This window comes from Salvelinus namaycush, chromosome 30, assembly GCF_016432855.1.
Source record: "Salvelinus namaycush isolate Seneca chromosome 30, SaNama_1.0, whole genome shotgun sequence".
Taxonomy (NCBI): Eukaryota; Metazoa; Chordata; class Actinopteri; order Salmoniformes; family Salmonidae; genus Salvelinus; species Salvelinus namaycush.
In genome coordinates this window covers 17,858,705-17,879,985 of record NC_052336.1, presented here as the reverse complement: position 1 = coordinate 17,879,985, position 21,281 = coordinate 17,858,705, and the positions used below count along the sequence as shown (strand labels likewise).

Genomic DNA, 21,281 nt, shown 5'->3' with positions numbered 1-21,281 from the left:
CCCCGCAGCAATGTTCCAACATCTAGTGGAAAGCCTTTCCAGAAGAGTGTAGGCTGTTACATCAGCAAAGGGGGACCAACTCCATCTTAATGATTTTGGAATGAGATGCTCGACGAGCATGTGTCCACATACTTTTGGTCATGTAGTGTACATTTTCATGTAGTGTACATTTTCAATAACCCAAAATATTGTATTTTCAGCTGGTGTACAAAACCAAAAGACACAAAAATGAAACTTAAGAATGGGAAACATAGAAATAGCACACATAGAAGAGACCTACCTTCAATGAGAAAGAAATATTAGTTATAGATCTGTCAATTAGAATTTTTATACTTTGAACTTAAGTATAAGAAATCTTAGATTTGTCAAATGATATCAAGATCAGGGCTCCAGCTATGCATTTGGTTTGCTAACTTGCAGCTAGATGTCAAGATCAAGCTTCTTGGTTACAGCAGAGACATTCACTCCTCTTCTGGATCAAGATCCCAGTTGCCTAAATTGTTTTGTATGTTAAAAATTATTTTTATTTGTAATAATATTATGTATTTTCGTAGAAATAGCGACCTTGTGTGCACATTCGGTATTGGCGTATATCCCGGTATGGTACAGAAAAAGTATGAAAATCTGGATACCATCCAACCCTAGTGTGTAAGTGAGTGTACATCACCTGGTAGATGCCTAGTGACAGCTGTATAACAGTCTGCTGGCCTAGTAAAATAAGCTGTTTTTTAGGCTCTCGGTCTTTAACTGCTGCCGTTAGCCATAGCACCGGAGAAAAGAAGTATGTGCAATTGCATTACTCTGATCGAGAGTCGATACCAAATTCCTTATTTTAATTACATTTATATATTTCGCCTGTCCGGATATCAGAATTTAAAAAAAAAGAAGATATTATTCGAATAGTAAAATAATTTAAAATGCCCATCCCCATGGTAACTTAATGAAAGTATAAGACAATCATTTGTGGGGATTTCAACGACAAAAGCATTACACTACAGCAAAAAGGTTAATGTGACAGGATCCTTCATTTGCGGTCAAACCTCTGCAATGTCAGAAAAGTATTATCGTTACCAATGCTACAGGGTTGTAATAAAAAATGTGGACAGTTAAGGAACAATATGTTTTTTAACATAGCCTATTACAGTGTGTAGGCCTACAAGTCCTTGGCCAAGTGGATAATCCTGGCCTGAGTAACTAGTCATAAAAGCAAAGTGTTTGATGTAATATGCCAACTCTTTTCCTATGTACTTTGAAAACAGCTGGTAAACATTTCCTCTACACCTTTGGATGTCCCTGGTAAAACAGTCAATAACACCCTCCAATGATTCATGATTTCAGCAATAACACCTGTCAACACCTGAGATGCATGTTTTGTTTGACCAAGAGGAAACATGGAATGCCAGTCTCTCAAACCATGTGTAAAAATATCCTGTTTGTACGTCTGCAGAGTCGAGCTTGATCTGATATGCAGCAAAATGTTGATTTAATGTAGGCTACTAGGCTATTATGTCATCCCTGAGTAACTAGAGGACTAATCAAAAGCTATAGCTAGTTCTTATCTCCCATCCTGCAGAAAAAACTTTCACCCTAAATAAATAAGTAAAGGATGAGGCGGCTCTAATCTTAGGAGACTTTTTTAAGCCGTTGCTTGTTGCCTACACAAACTGTTTAACTGGGTGGGGGGGGCAGTGGTCAGTATAATACATCCTTTGTCTGGTGTGGGGGGGGGTGTGGGGTATTCCCCACAATCTGTCCATACTTTCCCCACAATCTGTCCATACTTTCCCCATGTGATTTCAATCAAAGCCTATTCCATGCTCCACAACTGGGTCTAAGATAACAGTGCATGCATTCCAACACCCTCACTCACACAGGCTGGGAGGGCATTCACCCGTCTACCCGAGAGGCAGGTAACTTTCAGGAGGAAGGAATCACTAAGATAATCGATCACACTCAGAATAGGCCTACAATACAATGCTCCCTTATCATATAATTTCTACATTGCCACCCATACTATGATTTGTTTGTCATTTTCTGCATGAGAGCGATGTTAGAAGCTATATTAAAATCTCCCTTTACTTTTTGCATGATACAGCCTGGTCCGGAGATTCATTCAATGCAGTCCAGGTAACAGCCTGTCTGTGACACTAACTAGCTCATGATTTTCCCCTAAGTGGATTACAGTATCTGATCCTGACTATTTATCATAAATGGCATCTGTGATATCAAATTATCCAATTCGATAAGAAATGAAGATGCAGGATCAGCCTCATATTTCTCTGAGGGTCTACCAGAGCACACTAAGAGAAATGAAAATCAGACCATTTAGTCGCATTTTGAGACCCTGGCTGAGTGAGTTGCATTTTTAATTGTTCGCACTAGTTTGAGCTGCACATCTCCCTGGTCACCTCAATCAAAACGTCCTATTTTTTGGAAGGATAAAACCATGCATTTGTTAAACGGTAAAGTGCATTATACTCATGATTCCTGTAATAAAAGTGTCTGCCCTGCCACTGTGCTTGCCTGTTTCACTGAGGCCGGCAGCTGTAATGAGCGAGCCTCTCACTCTCTCCTCTCTCATGTGCCCCTCGTGATTGTATAGCATTTCATAAATGTGACTCGTTTCAGAAAACTAGGCGTATGTCGCAAGTCACTACTTCACAGGAGAGCCATTTTAACTTAAACTATTTATTATTTATTTTAAATCAAAATGCGTTTTTTTGGCAGAAATGCCTTCTGGAACATGCGAACTTTCATGTGCCTTAAACTTGCATGGCATCTGTAAATATGAATAAAATAGTTAAATTACGAGCCTTGTTTGTTTAGCCACGGAAGAAGACAGGAACCTTCCTGCTGCCATGATTGGCTGAAATAAATGGGTGGGCTGGACATGCCAAAAGATGAGTTCAGATTGGTCTGCCATGTAGCACACTTCTGTCTATAACATGAGCTGGTCAGTATGCGTAGGTAATCCTGTAACGCAGATTTTTTGAAAGATATCACGTAGTAGAACTGCAAAAAAGTGTTTACTCTCCACTTTCTGGAGGACTGAGTTTTGAAATCAGTGGAATGCCCAGTGGTATTAGAGTACGATAGGAGATGGAGACAATTCTGCCATTTGATTGAAAAAAAAAAATGCAGAGGGAGTAGAAAAGAGAACACAGAAGGCTGTTGATAAAACACCCCTCTTCGGATTACATCTTCAAACTAAGGGCAACCATGGCATCTGTGACAGAGAGGGAGAAGCGTCCATCCATGTATACCGGTAAGATAGTCTAGCAAGCTACATTTTCAGATATTACACGTTTCAAAATTGTCAGAAAGTTGTTTTCCTTTCAAGTTAAAGCGTACTGTTAGCCAGCCGGCTAACGTTATGTGTATGATCTGTGTAGTAATATAAGCTGTACTTTATCCTAGGCTCTACTTTTATCCAAAGTTAAAAAAAACACTATTTCCAATTTTGCTACATTTACATTTAAGTCATTTAGCAGACGCTCTTATCCAGAGCGACTTACAAGTACATAAGACCGAATCGAGCCGGTGGGTCACAAACGTAATTGCGGGGAAAAACAACTTTGGAAGCAAGTAGTTGTCCATATTAAAAAGAGCGTCTCCGCTTTCTATAGGCAAATTATCATTATTGAGCTCAAAGCACACGGCTTTACAATCAAGATATCTGATATGGCTTTGAAATACGGCGCACACGAAATTGCGCATGGGCCATCGCAAGTGCACTAGGCCTCCGTTTTTTTAGGACATTACATTTACTGTTAGATTAATACATGGCTACTAGCAGTATGTTTTATATTTAGAGTTAGCTAATGTGTTTTGAGTTTCCACTTACAGTACAACAGCCAAAGCCAAGTCTGGAGAAACCATTCCGAGTCATCCTACAGTAGACGCTGATAAAAACATTCCACCCCACATAGACCTCTCGCATGCTTGCATCCCTAAAGGTGCACAGCTAATATGAAAACACAGCAACATGATAGAACCATCAGGCATCGGCATATGGAAGCAGTTTGTTCAGGCTCGCTATGAATGCGAGGGTGTTTTTTCTTGCAGGTTTGAGTCACATTACGTAAACCATTTCCTGTGTCCACAACCTTAATACAAGGGTGCAAGGTCTGTCATAAAGCCAAGATGGGCCAGTAATGCCTCAGAAAACACATCCCTGTAGCTCTAATCAGAGGTGATCATTTCTGTCACATACACTGACAGTATGAGGCATTATACCTCATACCGGGAAAATTCCTCCGTTTCACTTTGCAAATTACGTTTTTTGGCGCACAGTAAGCCAGAGAGCATTTACTACAGCTCCGACGCCAATAACCAGAAACAGTATCCCTCAGTAAGGAGAAAGACACACTGCTTATTAAAGTCTGCATCCAAGCACACTTTCTTTTTTAAAATTTTATTCCAGCTCAATGCAGCAATATAAATCCAAGGTTCAGGGATCAAATGAGACATTAGTCCCCAGGGAAACAAAGCACTAGTACAACCTCTGGAGGTACAGTTTAGGTTTGGGTGCTGTCCCATCATCTTTATGTACTTGGGATGTGCATCTTCCACTTTCAAGATGATTCGATACGTATCTAGATACATGGGCTCCCATACAGGAACGATTATAGTTTGAAACGAGTCGATGCTATTCGGTTTGACACATTCATTTTCCATTGTAAAATAAAAGAGCCTGGCCTCCCTGAGCTGGATCTGTCTGAGCTAACTTCTCTGTGTGTGTGTGTGTGCAAAGGATGTACAGTGCATTCGGAAAGTATTCAGACACCTTGACTTTTTCCAAATTTTGTTAGTTACATTACAGCATTATTCTAAAATGTATTAAACAAAATAAAAATTCCTCATCTACAAACAATACCGCATAATGACAAAGTGAAAACAGGTTTTTATAAATGTTTGCGCATTTATAAAAATCAGAAATACCTTGACATACAGTACCAGTCAAAAGTTTGGACACAGCTACTCACTTTATCTTTACTATTTTCTACATTGTAGAATAATAGAAGACATCAACACTATGAAATAAAATTTAAAAGTTAAACAAATAAACATATTTTATATTTGAGATTCTTCAAAGTAGCCACCCTTTGCATTGATGCCAGCTTTGCACACTCTTGGCATTCTCTAAAACAGCTTCATGAGGTAGTCACCTGGAATGAATTTCATTTAACAGGTGTGCCTTGTTAAAGGTTCATTTCTGAGGCCTCCCGGGTGGCGCAGTGGTCTAAGGCACTGCACCGCAGTGCCACCTGAGACTCTGGGTTCGAGCCCAGGCTCTGTCGCGACCGGGAGGCCCATGGGGCGACGCACAAATTGGCCCAGCGTCGTCCGGGTTAGGAAGGGTTTGGCCGGCAGGCGCACTAGCGACTCCTGTGGCGGGCCAGGCGCAGTGCACACTGACCAGGTCGCCAGGTGTACGGTGTTTCCTCCGATACATTGGTGCGGCTGGCTTCCGGGTTGGATGTGCATTGTGTCAAGAAGCAGTGCGGCAAGGTTGTGTTTGAGGACGCATGGCTCTCGACCTTCGCCTCTTCCGAGTCCGTACGGGAGTTGCAGCGATGAGACAAGACTGTAACTACTACCAATTGGATACCATGAAATTGGGGAGAAAAAAGGGGTAAAAAAAAAGACTGTTGGAAAAGCATTCCAGGTGAAGCTGGTTGAGAGAATGCCAAGCGTGTGCAAAGCTGTAATCAAGGTGGCCACTTTGAAGAAAATCAAATATATTTTGATTTGTTTCAAATTTTTGGTTACTACATGATTCCATGTGTGAGTTTTTGATCATCTTCAGATGTTTGCACTCACGAGACTCCCAGTTACACAAAAATAACATTTAATGTTCGATAAAGATTAGTTTTATAACCAAAAACCGCCATTTGGTTTGCACATTATGTTCAGAAAATCACAGGCTCGTTCCGGTCCTGAAAGGCAGACAAAAATTCCAAAAAGTATCCATAATGTTTGTAGAAACATGTCAAACGTTTTTTTATAAATCAATCCTCAGGTTGTTTTTAACATACATAATCGATCATATTTCAACCGGACGGTAACCTATTCAATACTACAGAGATAGAAAATGTCGAGCTACATCAGATTCCTCAGGCTGTGACCAGGCTTTAGACATAGTTTCAAGCTTTTATTTTAAAAAATGAGCGAGATTTTTCAAAACATGTCAGGTATCCTTTGATTAGTTCCTGCACGCGCAGGAACTAATCAAAGGATACCTGACATGTTTTGAAAAATCTCGCTCATTTTTTAAAATAAAAGCTTGAAACTATGTCTAAAGCCTGGTCACAGCCTGAGGAATCTGGTTGGTACCCCTTTAAATGGAGGGGCAGGCAACGGAACAGGGATTCTTCCAAATAAAAAAGGCACTTCCGGGTTGGATTTCCTCAGGTTTTCGCCTGCAAAATCAGTTCTGTTATACTCACAGACAATATTTTGACAGTTTTGGAAACTTTAGAGTATTTTCTATCATAATCTGTCAATTATATGCATATTCTAGCATCTGGACCTGAGAAATAGTCCGTTTACCTTGGGAACGTTATTTTTCCAAACATAAAAATTCTGCCCCCTAGCTGAAAGAAGTTAACTGCCTTGTTCAGGGGCAGAACGGCAGATTATTACCGTGTCAGCTCAGGGATTCGATCTTGCAACCTTCCGGTTACTAGTCCTGCCGAATGAGTTGGGACAAATCTTAGAATGTCATTGAGTGGCCCAGCCAGAGCTCAGACTTGAACCCGATCGAACATCACCGGAGAGACCTGAAAATAGCTGTGCAACGCTCCCCATCCAACCTGACAGAGCTTGAAAGGATTTGCAGAGAAGAATTGGAGAAACTCCCCAAATACAGGTGTGCCAAGCATGCAGCGTCATAGACTTGAGGCTGTAATCACTGTCAAAAGGTGCTTCATCAAAAGTACTGAGTAAAGGGTCTGAAAACGTGTGTGTGTGTGTGTGTATATATATATATATAACACACACACACGTGGCCAAAAGTTGAGAATATATTAATTTTCACAAAGTCTGCTTCCTCAGTTTGTATGATGCATATACTCCAGAATGTTATTTAGAGTGATCAGATGAATTGAAATGAATTGCAAAGTCCCTCTTTGTGATGCAAATGAACTGAATCCCAAAAAAACATTTCCACTGCATTTCAGCCCTGCCACAAAAGGACCAGCTGACATAATGTCAGTGATTCTCTCGTTAACACAGGTGTGAGTGTTGACGAGGACAATGCTTGAGATCACTCTGTCATGCTGATTGAGTTCGAATAACTATAAATGGTGCTTGTAATCATTGTTCTTCCTCTGTCAACCATGGTTACCTGCATGGAAACACGTGCCGTTATCATTGCTTTGCACAAAAAGGGCTTCACAGGCAAGGATATTGCTGCCAATAAGATTGCACCTAAATCAACCATTTATCGGATCATCAAGAACTTCAAGGAGAGCGGTTCAATTGTTGTGAAGGCGGCTTCAGGGCGCCCAAGAAAGTCCAGCAAGCTCCAGGACCGTCTCCCAAAGTTGATTCAGCTGCGGGATCGGGGCACCACCAGTACAGAGCTTGCTCAGGAATGTCAGCAGGCAGGTGTGAGTGCATCTGCTCGCACAGTGAGGCGAAGACTTTTGGAGGATGGCCTGGTGTCAAGAAGGGCAGCAAAGAAGCCACTTCTCTCCAGGAAAAACATCAGGGACAGACTGATATTCTGCAAAAGGTACAGGGATTGGACTGTTGAGGACTGGGGTAAAGTCATTTTCTCTGATGAATCCCCTTTCCGATTGTTTGGGGCATCCGGAAAAAAAGCTTGTCCAGAGAAGACAAGGTGAGCGCTACCATCAGTCCTGTATCATGCCAACAGTAAAGCACCATTCATGTGTGGGGTTGCTTCTCAGCCAAGGGAGTGGGCTCACTCACAATTCTGCCTAAGAACACAGCCATGTATAAAGAATGGTACCAACACATCCTCAGAGAGCAACTTCTCCCAACCACCCAGGAACAGTTGTGACGAACAATACCTTTTCCAGCATGATGGAGCACCTTGCCATAAGGCAAAAGTGGGTCCATGGCCAGGAAACTCCCCAGGCCTTATTCCCATTGAGAACTTGTGGTCAATGCACAAGAGGCAGGTGGACAAACAAAACCCCACAAATTCTGACAAACTCCAAGCATTGATTATGCAAGAATGGGCTGCCATCAGTCAGGATGTGGCCCAGAAGTTAATTGACAGCATGCCAGGGCGGATTGCAGAGGTCTTGAAAAAGAAGGGTCAAAACTGCAAATATTGACTCTTTGCATCAACTTCATGTAATTGTCAATAACAGCCTTTGACACTTATGAAATGCTTGTAATTATACTTCAGTATTCCATAGTAACATCTGACAAAAAATATCTAAAGACACTGAAGCAGCAAACTTTGTGGAAATTAATATTTGTGTCATTCTCAAAACTTTTGGCCACGACTGTGTGTGTGTTATATATATATATATATATATATATATAAACCTGTTTATGCTTTGTCATTATTGGGTATTGTGTGTAGATTGATGGGGGGGAGCAATTTAATCAATTTTAGAATAAGGCTGTAACATAACAAAATGTGGAAAAAGTGAACGGGTCTGAATCATTTCTGAATGCACTGTATTATGTCTATGGTGTCTGTAGGCACCTGAGCTGAGCCATAAGGGATACTGGGCATCTACCACCACCCTATCATTTCAGGGGAGAAATGTTTGCTTTTTGATCTGAAAACCACCGTCACCAACTAATTAATTAGTTATTTTTGCAGATTCATTATTACAGAGAATCAGAAAAATTCTGCTATCCTCTGCCTATGGGCTACTTAGCTAATTCAAGCCTTTCTCAAAATACAACAATGGCGCTTTAAGACAAAAAAAAAAAGCTCTTTACCTGACTTGCTTTTCAAATATGTCTAGAAATGTACACGTTTGTGCTCTTGTAAGAAGCAATTACTCACCTATTGCCGACTACATAGTATCTATAACTGTGCTAATAACTCACTAACTAGCAAAGGTTATGAACAAAATGTGCACACGGGGCTAGATGCAGCTCTTGCTTTGATCTCAAAACAAGCTCAATTACTCACGACCACAGATGTAAACAGTCCAGTTCAAAGCTAATGGCACAGATCCATATATAGCAATGGTCTATTTGCATATAGGCCTACTGCAGGTCTGATTGGTTATGCCGCACTGGTCTGTGTAGAGTTTGGGCTGAGTCGTGCACAATAGAATCTACTCCGATGCCTTCAACAACATTTCTTGCATAGTTTGTTTTGGTATGTTGCATTGATTCGATCACAATTGCCACAGTAAAGGGAAACATTGACAGTGTTAACTAACAGGGAAAAGTCTAGAATGTTGAGTGAAGTTCAAGCTTGTGCTTCTCTCCTTGGGCTGATATTTATTCTGCACTCTGCGCTGGCAGTCCCAGTGAGCTGCGCCGCAGTAGCCTGTCCGCAGTTTAGAGGGAACATTGGTCATAGCCAATGAATATATAGCACAACTTTGGATTTCACCTCACCCCAGTCTCATAATCTCATGTTTTAGACCGTTTGGGAGTTGACAGACTCGGAGTGAGCTTCTCGGGATGTCTTTGTCCTATCACGCTCTAGCGACTCCTGTGGCGGGCCGGGCGCATGCACGCTGACACAGTCGCCAGTTGTACAGTGTTTCCTCCAACACATCAGTGCGGCTGGCTTCCGGGTTAGGCAAGCAGTGTGTCAAGAAGCAGTGTGTCAAGAAGCAGTGTGTCAAGAAGCAGTGTGTCAAGAAGCAGTGTGTCAAGAAGCAGTGTGTCAAGAAGCAGTGTGTCAAGAAGCAGTGTGTCAAGAAGCAGTGTGTCAAGAAGCAGTGTGTCAAGAAGCAGTGCGGCTTGGCAGGGTCGTATAGCTCTCGACATTCGCCTCTCCCGAGTCCGTAAGGGACTTGCAGCGATGGGACAAGACTAACTACCAATTGGATATCACAAAAAAGTGATGAGAAAAAGGGGTAAAAAGTACAAAAAAAACTCAAATAATGATATCTAATGTAAGCTCCGATCAGCATGTAGCCTACCTATAACCAGATGAGAGTTGTGTCTCCAGGGGTAGCTTAGCCTACTTTTATTCTGGTAAAACATCCTCTTCAACAGTGCATTTGATAACCGAGCAAATTACATTGGTTGTCACTCAACTAGTAAAGCTTAATATTGCGCAAGTCATTTACAAACATTTGAATGCTGAAGGTGAGAAAGCCAGGCATAAAATGGTGAAGCGTAGCATTCAGTCATATAGCCAATCGAAGGAAAGAGACGGAAATATAGGCTACGTTTCTTTAAAACAGATAAAACGCAAGATAGTTAAGTAGTGGCCGTTATAAAAAATAATTTATAAGTTTAGACTATAGCCTAAAACCCATGCATCCGACCAGTGGGTGGGGGGGACATATTCTGACAGGAATTCTCAGCTCTGTCTGGCCTACATTCCTCTCTTGCGTTATGTATAAAATATTGAAATGGGTAATAGCAAATAGGAATAGGCAAATTACTCAGAATATCACTTGTGTGCTGCCCTGCTGTGCTCTACCAGACTGTTCTATACTGTGGGGCGCCAGTCAAATTCAAATAGGCTTAACCGTCGTCTGTCACATCACGATGTCGTCACCCTCAACATTTTGCTGTCAATCACTGTCAATAGAAGATGCTATCTTAATATCGTCCAACGCTAGTGGAGTTCTTTCATAAAATATCACTCCCTACTTCTATTCATTGTTATCCAAGTGACCACAGTGATGCAGAACACAAATGATTTCCACCAAAAGCTCCCTTCATCAAAGGTTCCTTTCCAAGTGGGGCCTACCTCTCACCCATGCTGAAGTCAATCTTAGTGGTAAGACAACCTGAATGTAGTGGGTTGATGTTAGCTAGGTAAGTGCTTTTATTTAGGTCTCCAATGAATGTAAGCTACGGATCTGAAGAGTGTGTGCTTTTCTAGGTTGAAAATCCATTAAATGAAGCATGGATAATATGTGGATTGTCCTGGTGGTTTTATGTCTTCTCTGACCAATGAGTCTTTTCCCAATCTTCCTACAAGGAGGGAGGCTCCCATTAGTAAAATATCACTGGAGTAGAAATAGCCTAAACTAGCTTATGCCATGGACTGGCTGGGCTGCTCTCTCAACAAATGACAACTAGTATCAACATGATTTTTTAGGAGTCACTGATTTTGGAACAGGAGCCACAATGAAGCAGGGAAGTGATCATGACTTCTGTGTGGATCCCTGGTTGGACGAGCAAGGTGGAGAAAAAGCAGCTGCTGTCTGTCTACTCAGCCCACTGTCTATGATCCTGCTTTACAAAAGAACGGCAAAGCAATTAAGGGAAATGCATCCTCAGCGAGACATGTTCTTGTTGTTTGTTTTCTTTTTGCGAGAGTGTATCAACTCTAAAAATAATTTCCGGTTTTGTAGTAGAGTAGAGAATGCAACTCCAGTTCACACAGAGGGAACTGCTGATCTCCCCCAGTTCCAAACAGCCCTGGATGTACATAATCCCACACCTCAGTAACACATGAGAAGAGGATGGGAAAATAAACCTCACTATGGATGGGTAGAGATACTTTTCCCCCCTGTCCCTACTAGAGGCGTATTCAATCACCCACGACTGCAACAGAAACATCCTCTTATCAGGGAGATCCATCACTCTCGCAGTCCATTCATCACTATCCATCTCAGTCAGAACAGGGGTTTTTGTGAGGATGGCGGTCTGAATCCATCTAGGCTCCGGCGATGCCAGGAACATTTTGTTCCTACGGCACAAAAGTTGTTTGTCAGTTGAGTGACATTGGGGCCACTATTTACCTATTCATGTGACTGCCTCTAGTAAGTGAGGGGATTCAGCTGGACTGGGTGGTTGTCTCCCTCTCACACATGGGCCTGGAAAGATGTCACTGCACTTGGGATGTGTGTCTACTTCCTTACGGGTTGTCTACGTTCCTTCATCATTCTTCAAATGCAGGCCATACTTTGGGATCAGTATAAACATCCTCTTTCTTGTTTGCTCTTCTTCAGTAGGTTCCTCTCTTTCAACCAAGCTCAATCAAAAGGAATGTTCCAACTGTAGGCCAAGTCATTTTATTACAAAAGTACAGTATAAAAATGGTTATACCTGTATAATAGTGGATTAAATATTTCAAAACTAGCCATGTAGGAGAACTGTAGAACATCTTGGGTTGGAATTATAGCAGACCAGAGCGTGGGTCTGGTTTGAGAACCTCAGTTCGGGCCCCACTTTTGAGCCCTCCCCCCCAAAAATACAGCAATACCAAGTAATTGACCTCCCCGAATCCCCAGCCCATCTTGTAGGAACGTTGGATAAAACAATTTTGGGATAAGACGGGAAGTTAGGATTTCTATTCGCATTCTGCCGGTGTCAAACAAAAGGAGAAATCCTACAGGTTGCAAATTATATGAGACTAAATAAATCACAGCAGCTCGAGACTAATGCAAATCTTACAGCAGAATGCATTCTCCAATATCATGACACCAAAGCTGCTCCCGGTGCAAGCCACGCACGTCACGAACTACAATTCCAAAGGCTGGATTTGTCACATCAGCTAGACAGGATGTGACAGTTCGACTCAATGAAACTCCAATTTGTGGTTTAAATATCTACAACACACAGTCACCCCCCCCCCCCCCCCCCCCCCCCCGTTGCATATATTTAAAAACCATCGTATGTGCATCAGAAATTCTACATCTACCGGTAGTTCAGCAATAAGATGCTGCAGACTGTTTCAAATCTCAGATATCAATGGCTAGCTACCTAGTTAGTCTATGCTAACCAGCTAGCATTATAAACACTGACGGCCTGGATAAACCCAAGCATTTGAAGCTCAATTTAGCATTCGAGTTCCAAGCGTTACATTCAAAAACTCACCCGTTTTGTCCTGATCTAATCCCACGACGATCAAATAATCAGCCAATCTCGCCATGTTTGCTGCTTTTTCCGAAATCTACCAACACAATTCAGCATTTTTCTTTCTTCAAAAGCACAGCCATGTTTGACAGAAGGAGTGATATTGCGCCTGCGTCTAGGAGTAGCGACATGCATGGGCGTGGGCGCTTGGTTTACAAATAGAAACTGTGTGGCTGCAAACGAGGTCACACCCTGCCACACCGCTTGTTGGCCACCACGGAAAGCCATCTGACGACCACTAGAATCCCTTTAGCATGCACATAAAAAAAGTGACCTACCAATTATTGAGAAAAAAAGGGGGGGGGGGGAAACTACAAACTAAAATAAATATAAATAAATTACCCAAATATTTTTAAGCCCAATATTTTTTTGCTAGATGCAAAAAAATAGTAGTCTAATTTTCTTTGCAAGAATGTGGGTTATAATACAATAATATAAATTAGAAGTATTGCAGATTGTGGCATCCAGTGTTTCTTAAAAATATATAGAATTAATTGTATAGGATATTTAGTACGCTAGAAGCACTAAGCAGAGAGTGCTGGTGGAAAAATCAATGTCAATAGCGTGATTACTATTTTCCATAATCACAATGCTCCGTCAAACTTAAACATCCCCTCCCTTCCTCCCTCCCTCCCTCCCTCTCTCTCTCTCTCTCTCTCTCTCTCTTTCTCTCTCTCTCTCTCTTTCTCTCAGACACACGTGCACACCTTTTAATGTCTATGCCGCACACACACACACACACAAACACACACACCGGGGAGCGTTAGGGTCACTCACACACGACTTGGGGGCAAGGTCAGGCAAAATGTGAAAAAAGAGCGTACCTCTCCACTCACTTCTGGAATGCTGTAGACAGTGAGTGACCTTTCCTGCCAATAAATAGGGGAGGGAGACGCTGCGGGGTGGAAAACCGGTGCGCGGGAATTCTTCTCTTACGCTGTTTTTGCCAACATCTCAACGACTTGGACTGAACATATTCCACAACGTCATGGTCCCAATTTGAGAGAGAATCTCTTAATTAACAAGTAGCCTATTGTTAAGTTAATTTTGTTGATTATCCCGCTCCGCCAACTATTATGCTTATGCTATCAGCTGCTTCTCTTCTGTAAGGTGTTATCATATCTGTCATGATAGGGTCTTCACTTCAACACCAGACATGTAGCATAGTTCTATTTTGCACAATAGCATAATATTTCTGAATAGAAAGTATTTTACAATAATCCAATATGTCTACCGCTCTAATAATAAATCATGACTTTTGTCATCTACTCTACAGAATTTGGTATTTGAGTTGTTGAATATTTTTTTGGGAGAAATTGTTCCACATCAATGGGGTTCAAGGGAGCAGAATGAAAGAATTAATGACTATACAGGTGAAAACCCCACGAAGCTTCCAGGTCTATCAAATCACCATGACAACTTTGAGGAACATTTCCATAACATATCAATATCTAGGTATGTGTTCATCTATTCCTGTATATACCTTAGAAGACATAGCTTCCTAGCATACATTCCTTCCCACCTTACCTGTTACATTAGCATACCACAGCTGTGACTGAACAAATATCAGTCATGTTCTTGACACCTGTCTTACAAGAAGCTAACAAATGATTGCTCCATATAAGGAGCCACTGAACAATGATACTATCATGGTTGCGCAATCATCTTCTCTCCATATTAGGAGATTTAAATGACTTGAGTACTTGAGGATTACTTGTGTGGCGGAGGTAATTATCATTGCAAAATGGTTACAAAATGTTTGCTGGTTTACAACACGTGTTTCACATTTATGTATTTACAGTAACACAAGGGACACCAGGTAAGCAAGGAAGCCGTAAGAATTATGAATAGAATGCTGCGTAATAGGATTTCAATTCAAGGCTGAAGGGAGATTTAGGTGACTTTCTGACTGAATTACTGCACGTGATATAGATACAGCTATGTTCTATTCAGCACATACAAGGTTCTTTATCAGTTGTTTGAGATACATTCTGAGCACTGAGAAAGCATTTCACATGTTGTTCCCAAAATACGTATGTATTTGCTATTAAAGACATTACACATTGAAAGCCACAAATTTTGATTATTTGACCACATCATGGCTTTTTCAGAGTGTTTTTCAGAGTGTTCTTGAGATTTAAGACCAAGTCTTGGGGACTACACAAGCGAATTTCAATGCACTGTTCCCTGTTCCCAGTCCCAGACATACCCTCACCAGACACCAGCTTTGGGTCAGCTGTGTGGTCGATTGGAATGAAAAACTAAAATTGTTGCACCCTGTGCTAATCCTGATGGCATCTTGTGCAGATATCTGTCCCCAGGGGCCTGTAATCAACATCTGCCTTAAGACCCTCGCTGACATTGTTTTGACCCCGCTGCATATCTTGCTTTATTTCACTGCCCATACTTTGAAATATGTCTCACCATTCATTCTGGAATAGTTTAATTTAGCTAAGCACATTTGAAAAGTAAATGTACTTTTATTATGGTCAAAGAGCTAAAGGGGTTCAGTGCAAAATCATTGTACTTTGGTTTGAGATGAAGTCATATAATCAGTGATTGTGAGGAACAGATATCAGTAACACAGGGATCTGAGTCACGGAGGCAGACAGACTTGCTGGCTCTTGTGACTCAACCTATTATCCCATTAATTTCTGGATCTCAGTCGTGATGTGCTGAGCATGAAGAAGTCATCCTAATTGTTTTTAAAATACCATGTTAGTTGGAGATTATGTAAAGCCAACAGATATAATCTTAGGAAAAAGAACCCTCTTGATTTATTTGAGATAATTACTAAATTCCTCTAAACATTTGTCCAAAAAATATGAAAATAAATCACACATTTTGCAGTCAAATATTTGCCCTAATGTTTAAACAAACGCAGACATGGAGAATGTAGTGGTTATAATTTGACACACTTACTATTAATGAATAACTACTTAGTGTTCTTGTGTTAACTCACGTCAAACCCACCAACCAACTTTTCCTCAAGCTGACTAAACTTGTAATCAGATATTGCCTTGAGAGGGCATTGTGTCAACATTGATGAAATTATATATGACAAAAATGTGCCGGAATGCAGGTGGACAAAAGTTAATAACCCCTTGACCTCAAAGTTCAGTTATGTCCAAAATGTTTAATTATGTCAGAGGACAAAATCATTTTGTTTAGAATGTTCTCTGCCTCCTCCCCAAATAACAAAGGAATGAGCACTCACCATTTTCTCTGTTCGGAGTGTGAATCATTATTTCTTAATGTGTTTGTGAAGACATAACAAAAACAAATATATATATATATATATATATATATATATATAATCTTTATAAATACATTTGATAAAAAGAAGGAAGGTAAAAATGTGAATTTCACATCACAAATAAAGATTCTGTCAATGAAAAACAGAGGTAACAACAACAACATTCCTTAACAAGTATTACAGTAAATCACTCTCATATGACCCAAATATTTATTGAATTACTTCTGGCTTATTTAAACTTTATTATTCTCCTGGGTTTTCTATGTTGTTGCATTATCCCACTGATAAAGCAGGCTTCCAGCAGTGCTGGGCTGTGTGAGGTGGAGTGGGGGGACTGGGATGAAAGTCTGTGTGTGTCAGTCAGTGAGCCCCTCCCACCTCCACTATAAAGGCTCATCGTCTGGTGTGTAGAGACTATTAGCACAGTGTCACAGCTGCCTTTCAGCACCAACAGCAACTTCAAGAAGCCTTTGGAATACTCTCTCCACATTGACTCTACCATAACTACTTTATCACCCAAGTGAATTATTGAAGGATTTCAGGTATGTACTTTCAATTGAAGCAAATATTGACTGTTGCTCTGTTTGCTACAGATGGCTTTATCAGGAGCTCAAGTGCGTTAGACAAGGACAGGTTATCAATCTTATTATATAAGGAGTGCCGGTCTTCTTGTGCATGACTGTGGGGGGTTGTGGACGTCGGGCAGAAATACCAAATAAGGCTTATCTCTCTCTATCTAACCTTAAGTTTACCGGTTCTTTTTGGGCTATGGATTTAATTGACTGAATGGGATTGACTTTGCTCAGGGGACCTTAAAGCTTACTCTAGTTGAGGAAACTCAGTATTTTATGGACTGTGTCCTGCTTTTCACTGGCCAGGGCCTGCAACTTTGCTGTAAGTTTACTTAAGAGAACAAAATGTGACCTTAGTGTGACATTTTAAATAAATGAATGATAAGTGCAAATAACTTGGCTTTTGGACTCTTGTGTAAGCAACAGCAAGAGGTTGGGAGGGGGGGGGGGGGGGGCTCCCATGGAATGATAGGCGGTAACTAAGTAAGTTATCATTAATAAGTAAATAACTAACAAGTTTTTTTCCACTTTCCCCACAGGTGCCAGTCAAAATGAAACTAATCCTGCAGTCTTTCATCTACGGCTGTCTGCTGGCCACCATTGCCCAGAGCGTGGCTGGATTCCAACTTGAAATTAGCCCAGAGCTCAAAAAGAGGTGAGCTAATTGATGAGCTATTTGTCAAGATAAGTCTTCTACAATGCATAGTGACCATGATATCAGCACATACTGTTGTGTACTTTGTGGACTTCTTTGAACAGTTTTAATGAGTTGGATTTCTTCTTTCCCAGGTTGAGCATATGGGTGCAGAGCAGATCGAGACGAGATCTAAACAGTTTTTCTGCAGAGAGGATAGCGGAGTCTGTACAGTTTGTCAGCCCAGAAGACGTCAGGGACACCCTGATTCCTCATTCCAGGTAAAAGCCTATACCATACAAACCTTTACATAACTCAATGTGCATGGTGCTATTTCGTTATCCTTGAGAAATCAAGATTTCAAATGGAATTAAGAGATTAATCACCATAGTCAAACAAGGCTCATTAAAGTAAGCAAGCTGTGAAGGGGATCTCTGAGCCAAGTTGTGTCTGCTCAGGAATGCAAGGCATTAATTAATGGTCCTCTCCCTCCTCTCTCTTCCAGCACTGACATCAGTGTCCGAACCAAGAGGTCCAAAAATTCAGTGAACCAGGCCTGGAGACCGGGCTGCTCTCTGGGCACCTGTACGGTGCACGACCTGGCCCACCGCATCCACCAGCTCAACAACAAGCTAAAGATTGGTAGTGCACCCATCGACAAGATCAGCCCACAAGGCTACGGCCGGAGGCGTCGTTCCCTCCCTGAGCGCAGGGCCACACTGAGGCTGGAGGGGGGCAGGCTGAGGCCCGTTTGGGACAACGCAGATTCACATGTTCACAAGCTGGAGGAGCTGCTCAGACGGACATGAGCTGGACTTGTACGGGGGAGGAACAGGGGAGGAGAGCAGCAGCCGAGGCTTAGTGTCTCTGCCCTGTTCTAAAATTCTCCAAATGCCTCAAACTTTTCCCAAAAGTTCTCCAGTGCATTTTTTCCAGACGCGAGTACTGAGCGATAGCTGCAGCCGGCTCTGGAAGCTGGACTCAGCAGAGGCATTGGCGATGCAGAGCGCCAAAACAACAGCTGGTCTACAGGCACTGGATGGCACCGTGACGAGAGAGAGGGAGAGATGCTGAGGATGGTGCTATCTCTGCCCAGCTGTGGGAGAGGAGCAAGGTTAATACAGCGGTACAGACTCAGAGAAGAGTCCACTGCGTAAATACTGGGACTCTATAAACCTGTTATGCAGATCCTGAACTTTGAGTTTTACCCTGTGGATTACAGGAGCCAAATTCACCAAACCCTCTATACTCATCTGCACTTTTCAGTCCCAGCCTTCTCAGTCAGACATCCATGTGGACCTAAAAGACATCTAAAGACATCTGGTCGATGCCAAACAGGGAGATTAAACATAAGGAGATGGATTTATAATACAGAGCTATGAAGCTGAAGTTTTTGGTCACTGTACGAGGGAAATGCCTTAGAGATTGTATGAAATATCTGTGCCAGTCCACAATGGATTGAACTATACTTGAATATGTTTTGTATAAACACATGTGCAATCTATGTATGTATATTTTTATTTGGCAATTTGTATATAAGATATTTCAGATATCATTATTTAAATATTATATAGGTTAGATTCAACTACTTATGGAGATAGAACTATTTTTGTACAGGAAGAAAATATAAGGGCATTGTAACTATTTGTTGTTTCCACTATTGTTTGCATCATGGATGTTATATGTTTCAAAATGTGGTAATAGGATAAATGTTTTTATAGCTATGGTATAATATATTTGTAAATGTTGTCTATTTTATTTGTGTCGAAGCAATTAACATTGTCATACAATAAACATTTTGCATATAAAAGTTGACTCTGTCCAGACTTTTTATTTTCCACAGGAAATTACTGTTGTAAATTGAAAGTGGCATTCTATTGTCTGCCCAGCTCCAGTGAAACACGCAGCACCTGGTCTGGGTTAAGTGATTTCAGGGTCTCATTAAATCAACCCCCCTTCCACTCTCCCTGTGACCCCCTAGAGGGCAGACGGGAGTGCCAGGCGCATTCCTGCATAGTACAGTGCATATTTTCTGGCTCGCTCCACACCGCAGCGTGGCCCTTGAGCCATTATGGGAGGCTGAGAGACCCAGCTCCATCTGCACACAATGGTAGACGGTCTGGACATCAGGATGCAGCGCTATGGGGGGGGACGGAGGGGGGGGTCTGTGTAACATTCCTGAGAGGCACGCAGAGAGCATCGTAAAAACAGCCCTGGCGAAGCGCGCTCATGAGCTGTGCAGAAAGACAGACAGACAGAGACAGACAGACAGACCACATCTGACTTCTCCCTCCATCCTCAGGGAATGTGAACCTTAGGTAGCTAATTGTTGTACATGTACTTCTCAGAAACTGGAAATTCCACAGCGGTATTCATTCATACAAGATACCAACATCACTACCATGCCAAGAGGTTGACGCGTTGTCATGTTCATTGTCATGAGTTGTTTGCATGGAGTAGCCTAGGCTACAGCAAATCCAAGCTCCTTGGTTCACAGTCTATTATGATCAATAGGTAGGGAACATAAAGCTAAGGGTTTGATCATTTAACCTAGGCTCCAGGTTCCTCTGCCTGCATCTGGTATGGATTATTAATGTGGCTTTGACACGACTTTCCATGCTAGAACACTCCTAACCACAAAAGTTTGTCATTGCTATTAATCAACCACAGGAAGGTTACATTCACTCCATGGATGTTTGAAATATCAAACCCTGTAAAAGATTGTCTGTTTATTAAATGTGCCCATTAATTATCAAGCAATTATTAATGCCAGTTAACAAAATTCAATTTGTTCTCATTAAACTATACTCTTCCACAGGCAAATTCAAAACTAAACTTTGAATAACATTTAAGGTGTCACGGCTGTTTGTAGAGACGGACCAAAGCGCAGCGAATGTTGAGTTCCACATAATTTATTAATAGTGAAACTTAGCAAAAACAACAAAACATGACTACATAGGTGCTACATACACTAACTCAAAATACGAAATTCAATATCCCACAAAACACAGGTGGGAACAAACACTACTTAAATATGATCCCCAATTAGAGACAACGATTACCAGCTGCCTCTAATGGGGAATCATAAAAATCACCAACATAGAAAATAAACCTAGAACCGCACATAGAAATAATAAACTAGAACACCCCAGTCACGCCCTGACCTACTATACCATAGAGAAACAATGGCTCTCTATGGTCAGGGCGTGACATAAGGTTTTCCAACAACTGTATGTGGTATACACTACCTATTTTGGTTTGCTTGCTTACCAAATCTATTGAACATGTTGCTGCACAGGCAAGTGAAGTGTATACCAGAACTCTATTTGATTGGTATGCCAGATACAATTTGGATGAATGTATGGTTCAAGAAGAGGCCGTTGCACTTCCTTCCTGTCTTAGTCAAAACATGGTCATTAGTAACTCCATTGGACCAGAGAGAGGTTATGGATTGTCTTGGGTCATTGTAAAAGTCAGGGATAGGAGCCAATGGAATTGCAATGCAGATGATTATTATCTGATTGTATAAGAAGGCATGCGCTACAAGACAGCTTGCCAGAGACATGTTTAATTACATTGTTTTGGCTCTAATGCCATCTAGTGACTTAAAATGGCACCAGCTTGACAAAGTGATTGCTTTGGACACCTAAACAAAAGCACCATTTTTAAATGGTATTAACGGAAAATACATATGTCACCTGTTTAATCTCCAGAAATGTTTTTTGAAATCACTAAATAGTAGTGAAACATCCTGGGCCTGTTACAGTTGGACCACAGCAATGCTGAAATCCAGACAGGCAACATTGAGGACAGTAGCCGTCTA

The 21,281-nt window shown here is 41.4% G+C and overlaps 2 protein-coding genes across 2 annotated transcripts in view; one reads left to right on the top strand and one right to left on the bottom strand.

The window, feature by feature from the left end:
- LOC120024951 (myotubularin-related protein 13-like) overlaps positions 1–13,093 on the bottom strand; it is a 158,388-nt gene extending 145,295 nt beyond the window's left edge. Inside the window, exon 1 of the mRNA XM_038969338.1 lies at positions 12,958–13,093. Coding sequence (XP_038825266.1) covers positions 12,958–13,012 — 55 coding nt within the window. The 5' untranslated portion in view covers positions 13,013–13,093. The remainder of the gene's footprint in view (positions 1–12,957) is intronic.
- Positions 13,094–16,681: 3,588 nt separating this feature from the next.
- On the top strand, positions 16,682–19,271 carry LOC120024969 (pro-adrenomedullin-like). Its single transcript, XM_038969361.1, has 4 exons — positions 16,682–16,794; positions 17,364–17,479; positions 17,614–17,739; positions 17,964–19,271. Exons 2-4 carry the CDS (start codon positions 17,376–17,378, stop codon positions 18,265–18,267), a joined length of 534 nt encoding a protein of 177 aa, XP_038825289.1. The 5' UTR covers positions 16,682–16,794; positions 17,364–17,375; the 3' UTR covers positions 18,268–19,271.
- The last annotated feature ends 2,010 nt before the right edge of the window (positions 19,272–21,281 follow it).

Bases quoted from the DNA above. Each gene is read 5' to 3' on its own strand.
- LOC120024969 (XM_038969361.1), top strand. From the start codon at position 17,376: ATGAAACTAATCCTGCAGTCTTTCATCTACGGCTGTCTGCTGGCCACC. The intron at 17,480-17,613 runs GTGAGCTAATTG...CTTCTTTCCCAG, and splicing joins AGCCCAGAGCTCAAAAAGAG to GTTGAGCATATGGGTGCAGA. The intron at 17,740-17,963 runs GTAAAAGCCTAT...TCTCTCTTCCAG, and splicing joins ACCCTGATTCCTCATTCCAG to CACTGACATCAGTGTCCGAA.